The sequence below is a fragment of the Gavialis gangeticus genome, unplaced genomic scaffold (assembly GCF_001723915.1).
Source record: "Gavialis gangeticus isolate Ggan-Ray unplaced genomic scaffold, GavGan_comp1, whole genome shotgun sequence".
NCBI classification, from domain to species: domain Eukaryota; kingdom Metazoa; phylum Chordata; order Crocodylia; family Gavialidae; genus Gavialis; species Gavialis gangeticus.
Window position 1 is genome coordinate 30,028,263 of NW_017728997.1, and position 8,651 is coordinate 30,036,913.

Below are 8,651 nucleotides of genomic sequence, written 5' to 3' on the forward strand. Positions count from 1 at the left end.
GCTCCATGCATCCCAGCATTGCAGCAATCACGAGCCATGCCTGCTACCTCAAGGTATGTAGAAAAAACTTTTAAAGCTGTGTCTATGTCCAAATCACTAATTCTCTGAATCAGCACTGAATCTTCAGATTTGGATTCAGCTGAATCGAATCAGGGACAGTGTCCCGAATCAACAAATTGAATCTCTGTCCCCGATTTGGGCTGAATCCAAGTCAAATAGGGCCCACTCCGCACACCCCTATTGTCCGAGACTTTTAAAGCCGAGCAGTCTTGTCTGTTTCTTTCTTCTAAACTAAGACAACTTATGCCATAAGGAAACTTACTATAACTTGTTCAAAAATACACAAAAAATTCTACAACCATACATATAATCAGTTGGAACTTTGAGATAAATTCAAAGAGCAAGCAATATGGCTCAGTATGCTTTAGGCCATCATGTGTAGGGGAAAAATGAAGCTTTTCTAAAATAATGCTCACATGAGCTCAGTAGATTAGTAACTATATTGCGAACCCTGTTGTAAGACTCAGAAATAAACTATCTTTATGTCTTTCACTTCCTGAACTCAGGTGCATCTCCAAAGGGTCATAATCTAGTTCAAAGGGTATAACCACTTTCTTTTCAAGTACACCCCTGCTTTGCAAACTAATCAACATACAAATACTGGGCATCAGCATTCAAAAATGCTATTTCTGTCCATCATGTTTGCCTCATTTTAAAGCAGAAGTGAGTTTAAAGGTTCTTGGAAGAGATAAATATGCTGAGGCCCAAAGAAAGGGGGAAGAGATACAGACCATAAGTTTGCATTTCACAAATTAGGAGGCTAGAGTACACCATATCAGTAAGACTGTGACTACTATCACACAGATGAAACAGCCTTATACAGTAATAATTTTTAATAGTCTGTATTGTCCTGATTAATGGAATGATGCTTTCTCCATTAATCTATTTGCTTCACTCAGATATCTCACTCATATACTGTTATCTTCACAGCAAATACTCAAGAGCCGTTTAGGGAAAGAATGACAGAACATCTAGCTTTGAAAAAATAGCCATGATCCATTAGACACAGAATTACCAAGAATTATGACAAGGGTTTGAAAAAGGTACTCTTGCTGCATAAGGAAGATAAGGAAGAAACCAGAATCTGACAGAAAAATCCAATGAGGACACCTGGAGAAATCAGGCATGCCTACATCTCACCATCACAAAATTGCAAGACAATAGGTTAAGTTCTTATCTCTCTAATGTTTTGTTCCTGCTATTAATTTAAAAAAAACAACAAAAAAACCCTTGTATTATAAGAAGTCTGGTGGCAGACTCTAAAAGAAAAAGAATGAAGATGCCTATTTGACCCGCATGGTAACAAGTGATTGACATATGCCTGGTGCCATACCCAAATTGTAAAATTACCAAATAAGGGAAGTAAGGGCCTAAGGTCCTATATCTGTGTGGGTACACTCAAAAGACCAGAAAAGAAATATAAGGGGCCTCATATATGTGACAACTATTTTCATGACTGAGGGCATCTGTGTGCTGATTATCAAAGGGTTGTTTGCAAACAACTGAACTTACTACAGACTCATTTCTACTTTGCATTTCCTAAGAGTATCTGCAACTGGGTTGTTTCTTGTGTCAGTGTGGAACTTGTTGAGATCACCACCAATTCTTTTATCATCACAAACCTATATAGCCACAGAAGGCTCTGCCTGAGGCTATTCAAAAGATCCAACAACTATGGCATGAAGCTGCTTACCTCTTAAGCAAGACAGGTTTTTGATAATATATCACATGTGTATTCTGGACTCCTCACTGGCTGCTGATTCACTCCCAGGTGAAACCTGAGATGCCAGCTGCCATCTGTACACTCCTAATGTGGACTAAACCCTGGTTGTCTGAAATTATGCCTCTGTTCATGCTTCATCTTGTCACCAATACTCAAAAGGAATGGACTGGCTTTCCCATCCTAAGAAAATTTGCATGAAATCTAAAGTAAGAGGGCCTTTTATCTCGGGAAGAGATTCCTTCCAATTATAAACACAAGACCCCATCCAGCTACATTCAGAGCACACTAAAGTAGATGTTTGCTCAGGCTTTCTATGAACTCAAGGCCTTGCAATCCCCTTAGCATTCAAGCTGATATTCACTATACTTAGCCTTTTCAGAATAACTAGTTAGATCCTATACACATTCACAAAAAATGAGCCCTATTCAGGAAAAAAAAAAGTTATACATGATCTAAATTTTTCATGCCTACTATAGTGATAGGGCCCTTTTAAGTGCAACAGAGTGACAATCAAAACATTTTATGCAGGCTTTTTGGTAAAACATCTCTAGAAACCTAGAATATAGTCCATCCTATAAATTCCTAATGGTCTTTTGTGTTCTACAATATGTAACCATTTATTATCAACAACAACAAAACTGTATCCTACATAATGGGAATGACATTTGAAAGTGTAGAGTATTGATTAGCAGTTGCTTAAAAGTGAATCACTATAACAATGCAGCATCTATTCATGGTTCTACTTACCTTCACCATGAAGATAATTTGCATGGAGACTGGCTCTTAACCTTGAAACGTTAGTATTTTCCAATACAGGATGTGAAAACAACCAACCATAAATACATTAAGTGAGGGAAATGGCATTCATTTCTGTTTAAGAGCTAATGTTTTCCAGTTGGATCATCCACTCAAAAATTTCCATGTTGAAAGTCATTATTGAGATTATAAAGCATATACTTTAAACTTATGGAAGCCATCTGCTAACTTTTCCTTTAAATAATACAGGTAATACCATTTTGTGCTTGTAGAACCCTTTGAAGAGCAGACAGTACTAATGTGAACAAGCAGAAAATTCAGCTTGGTTAAACAGATATTTTCTTTTTGCTTCAGAATTGTTTTTTTTAAAAGTAAAATGCTACTGAGATTCAGGCAAGATTAGACTGTATAGGTATGCCATTACAAATGTTAAGAAACTGTGATTTTCATTCTAACACCATTGTGCAATACTGGCTCCTTCAAAGGCAATGGCAGCTATACCATTGATTTCAATAGACTTAAGACTTTACCTTAAGAAGGAAAGGGGAAAAAATCCTTTATTTGATGATGGAAAAGACAAGGCATGATTGAAAATGAGGTAATACAGCAACACCTTAGTTCTCTGGTTAAACAGCCAATCTGAAATGAGGACCTTCTCTGAAATGTTGTACTGCATATTTCAGCTTCTTCAGTACAATAGACTGTAGTGTGTTCCAAATACACACATTTTTTTCTTCTTGAAAACAGGAAAATAAGAAATATTCTTCCAGAAGAACTCACTTTTATGATTTCATGCAATATCCTAGTGCAGTAAATGCCTAGTAATCAGTCTGGTGTGAAGAATAACCTTGCATGCATACAGCTCAAATGCACTGAAATATTAAAAGGAGTTGAAGTCTCAAGTTTTGTATATGGCACTTTTAAATAACTTTAGCAAAATCCTAGGATTAAAGTGTTTGTACATCTTTGCATGTATATTTTGTCATTGGGCAAATAGTCCAAAAAACATATAAGAAACAGGAGTTTTGCTGAATCCAAACTTCAAGTGATTTATTTATAACTGGCTTAACATGAGTGTTGGCACGATTAATACCATTTACCATGCTAATTTTCTTAATCACAAGCATATTAACTTGTAACGTTATTTTTATATTAGTTACTTCTTACAAGGAAGTTCAGTATTGCTTAACTGCATAATTAAAATTATCAATCAGAATACACATAACATGTAAAGCTGATGTCTAGCGAAGAAGTTATTCATAGCTGCATCTCACTATGAACCAGCACAATAATCCTCAAGACCCTTCCCCAAAACTGATACAAATAGTTGCATTAGCTCAAATAAAAGAAAATCAAGATTTAAAAAAAAAGTGGGCTGCATAAGGCTGAAAAGAGAGGGAAATGCAATTAATGTCAAAATGATTTGACTAAATTTCTCTAAATCAATATAAAGTGAACTTTGCAAAAATTTAAATTACCATTATGTGTTTTAAAACTAAAGATAGATGTTCCGTATGAATCAGATGCACCAGCTGAATGCTAATTGATCTAAATCTCCCTGTTATGATAATGTTATAGTGACATTTCAAGAGTTGTAAGAAACTAAAAGATATAGCAGCTATTGGAGTCAGCACACCAAATAAAAATGTAGAGGTTTAAAAATGGGTATGCAGACTAGAAGTGTTATTTTGAGAAAGCAAGAGATTTGAGGAACTCTAATCTATAAAAGAACTTGCAGTTGACACATGCATACTATACAGAGTTTGAATAAAGTAGCACATACTTATGCAACGGGGAAGGTTCAGTTAAACAAGTACCTTATGAAAGGAAAACTTATAGGACCTTCAAATAAACTTGTGTCTAAGTCAGCAACCTTTATGGCAAGTGCTGATAAAATGAATGGTTATTTTAACAATAAATAAAGTGCCCCATACTACTGAGAAAATGAAAGGCGCCAAGTACGGAAAAAATGTCTCTGTGACAGAAACCTGAGAAAGCACAAACCTGTCTGTGTACTCAAAGAACCAGCTACTCTATCAGGGCTAGAGGAGCTTTACTGCATAAACATCAATTATTTCTGTTGGAGGAAGGCACTTTACCTGCATTTCCTACTTACATTTTATGACCACCATTGTTTTGCCACAGTATTGAAATCAAAACTATGATATACCATAGAACATGAACATCATAAATTTCCCAATTCACTTCTTCCAATATTCTTATTAAAGCAGGTAAAGTAAACATTAACTGTGTTTAAACTCAGTTTTTAATCCTGTACACAGAAGTCTGGCTATTCCAGCGGACTTTGCTTTCTTACCTAGTGCAGTTTTAATTAGCCATAATTACTATATTAGACATACGGTTTTTAGTAACATGCCAAGATACAAAAATAAAGCTATGGATTTTTGAAGCATAAGGAAAACAAAGGCTTCCTGAACAGTTACACAACTCTATGTATCACATAGGAGTGTTACACACAGAACTGAACGTTAGGCCCCAGCGGTATTTGCTAAGTGAAAGGTATGCACGTCTCTACAGAAGCAGGCAGACAATTTCTTTTATGGTGCCAAATATACATGACAACTGTAAAACCTCACTAAAAATAGATACATTTTAAACAATATTTTCCTCTTTTCAGTGTTCTTGACTTCAATGGTACTTATTTGTTTTAAAAATAAATTATTAAATATAAAAATGAAGTATAGCTTTACAGAAAGCTACTGTTTTCAAGCAGCTAGTCTCAATTTCCACAAATTAAAAATATATGAAAGTTTATGGATTTCATCTACAGCCAGCATCATCATATGCCCCATATATTTCTATAGCATTTAGACCATACCGCTAGAAATATAATAGAATACTAAAATGTGTTGCATATGCATACATTTTTATTTACATATAGCCACTTCCATTTTTACCTACAGATTTGTATGCATATACATTTTTACCTACAGAGCATTTCAGAGGCGTTATTAGTTATAATTTCTATATAAGCATCTGAAGGGCAGCAATCTCTTGGTCATTTAATGTTCAAAGTACAGTAGCAATTTTAACCCGCAGCAGTACTTCAGTTTAATTGCTATTATTAAATTATTTTTCATAGTAGTAACTTTGCAAAGTTTTGCCTTAGTAACCTATTTAAATTTCCATTTCCAAAATTTAATTGAGCAAATCATCACATGATACCCAATATATAGAATATTTTATACCACTGTTACAGTCTCAATTTCAAATGTATTTCTGTGAAAGAACAAATTTCCTTACTGTATATGAAAAAGCTGATGGAATTACCTTCGTATGATGGTTTTCATTTAGAAATACTTTATTAAACCTCACTTTAAAAGAGTTTATAGCTAGCATACCTATATGGACTAAACACAGCACATTTACATATACTTTCTAATTTCATCTGTTATTTTTTGTAATTTACTGGACAGTATAGTTTTATCCACTGAAAATATGATAAAATAAAGATAAATGTTTAAAAAAAAACCAGAATCTTGATTTCAGAAATACACTAATACCTATTTCTAGTGCAGAAATTCCAAATAGATCCTTAAATGACTGGACACTGGGGAAAAAAGTTAATGTTTAGAATACGACTGTATTACTACTTTGCCAAATGCTGTGATTAACTTCTGCCCCTCAATTTGAGTACTGAAAATTGTTCTCATTTATATTTCTAAACAATCAAGCTTGATGATTTATATAAAATGGACTTTAAAGATACAGACAGCTGAGGTACAATACTCCACGCCAACAAAGCTTTTGTTTGTTTTGTGAGTATTTTTGGTGTGTTTGCTATCAGTCAACCAGGTTCATCCACCAAAAATAAGGGAAAAATAATACAGAACTTTAAAAACCATGGCCTGAATTTTATCTAAAATTAAAACAGAATGCACTGAGAGCACCTATTCATATTATGCCCACCAAAATGCTAATAGGGAGCGGGGGAAGGGAAGAAATAAAATTTTCCGCAGTACAGCCCTAAACACTTATCACAACCATGACTGAGCCCTTCCCTCCACATGGTAACATGAAATACCATAGAAAGAGAAAATAAATTAAAATCAAATAGCTGGGTTTAAACATGTAATTGTCAATCTTAAAAAAAAAAGACCCCATGCATTCACTGGTGAAAGAACTGAAGAAAAAAAAAAGGAAAACATGTTGAAATACATTGCTATGGTAGCTACCAATTACCTATGTTATAATCAGCTAAAAGAAAGAAAACTTACTTCAGAGGGAAACACTTTAGATACTGATACAATATCCTCTAAAATGAGAGGAAAAAAAGAGTGATTAAGTATTTTATATTGACACTGGATCTTAAGTGCTTCAAGAAACTAAATCTGTTTTGTATTTTTCTATTAAGCACAGGGCAGTTTATATGCAGCGGGGGGGGGGGTTAATTTTTGTGTGCGCAAAGGTTATCACTTACAAAGAGTTCCGAAGTTAAATAAAACTTAGCACCCAATGAAAAAAATTAACATGTCTGAATAGTAAAAGACTACTTCTACAGCCAAGATGGAATGTGATTTGATTAGATATTTGACAGCAATTCAAAAAATTAGAGTAATTTGTTTATGAATAAAAAGAGTTCCTATAACAACACAGAGTATACACAAGAATGTACAAAAGCTGGATATTAGTGAAAGTAGCATCCTGAATGTCAGATACCAAATGTTGAAGTCCAATAATTTAGTAGCTTTGGAAGCACGAACACACACCAAATACTTCTGTTCCTAAGAATCTCTGTATTTTAAACAGTTGCAAGAACTGACCTTTACTAAGTACACAACATTGAAAACAGCAGTACCTGCGTCACGAGTTCCTTATACAACGATCGTTAATGCAGCCCCTCCAATTTTAATTTTAACTTAAGCTTTTTGTTTGATTTTCCAGGCAAAGCCATGATTACATAATTTACCAGTGATATCAGTCTTTCAAAGCAACTGCCATAAACATTAAGGCCAGTTCATTACCACACAGAACATACAACACACGTTACTTTGGCCTAAAATCCTATCTGAGAAAAATGGCCAAAAATTAGCTTGAGAAATCACGGGCTTCTTATTCTGGAAACATCCCTACACTCTAGACTTCCTATGTCATGCTTTCAAGATAACATTTTAAATGCAGCAGAACTGCATTCTTGAAGTCGTTTCCTCCTTCCTTCCCTCCTCCCTCACTAGTTTTAATTATTCACCTGCTATAAACACAGATTACAAGAACGTGGAACTTTCATACAAGTTGCCTATTTAAATGAGAACAGATTCAGCTCCTGATAGAAGCCTAATAATCAATTCCACCTTTTCATTACGCTTCAGAAGGATGTAGACTTAGACCAATTCCTCAAGTTTTTGAGCTCCTTTAGTAGGTTATTACCCAGCTGTGCAGCTGAGCAGGCAGATAACCACATTCATGCCTCTTATCTGTAATACTGTAATACATCCTAGCACTGGGTTGAGATGATTGGGGAATAATGGGATTGTAAAAACTGCCGAGATGATAATAGTGCAGCCTTCCTTCCCTGCTACAGTGAGCTGCATGCCTACAGCACTGGGCGAGAACGAAGGATGACACACGGGCAAACCGCTCTTGAAAGGAGTTCCCAATGTTTCACAGAGAAGCACCCACCACCCCTACAGCTGTACAAAACAGGCCTGATCCAGGCTTCAACCTGGATTTGGCAAGCCGGTAATTTCGGTTTACATCTGCGTGGGTAACCAAGTCATCTAAAAATAACTGGTTCATCAAGCAGCCTGCAGACAGTGCGGTGTAAGGACTCGGCGGGGACCGGGACTGTACGTGCGGTGCCAAAACCAACCCGCCCCCTGCCCAAGGGCAGCGCCGCTCCGCTCCGCTCTCCCGTTTGCTTAGAAAACTCAATCTGCCTCCATTTTCTGGGCTCCAACCACTGCTCCCGACACTTGGCGAGATCCTTACCTTCTGCAGGAGCTGGGAGCCCGAGTACTTGGCAGCGATGGATTTGATCTCCCCACCGAAAGCCGAGGCCCAGAGCTTGACCCTGCGGAGGGGAGAGGGGAGGGCGACATGTCACACACGTGCCGGGGCCGGGGCCGGGGCCGGGGCCAGGTGCGCGCCGCGC

General features: G+C 36.4%; 1 protein-coding gene across 1 annotated transcript in view; it reads right to left on the reverse strand.

Moving 5' to 3' along the window:
* The window catches only part of CACNA2D3 (calcium voltage-gated channel auxiliary subunit alpha2delta 3), a 1,192,973-nt gene that overhangs the window by 1,184,195 nt on the left and 127 nt on the right, over positions 1-8,651 (reverse strand). Inside the window, exon 2 of the mRNA XM_019504610.1 lies at positions 8,489-8,570. Coding sequence (XP_019360155.1) covers positions 8,489-8,570 — 82 coding nt within the window. The remainder of the gene's footprint in view (positions 1-8,488; positions 8,571-8,651) is intronic.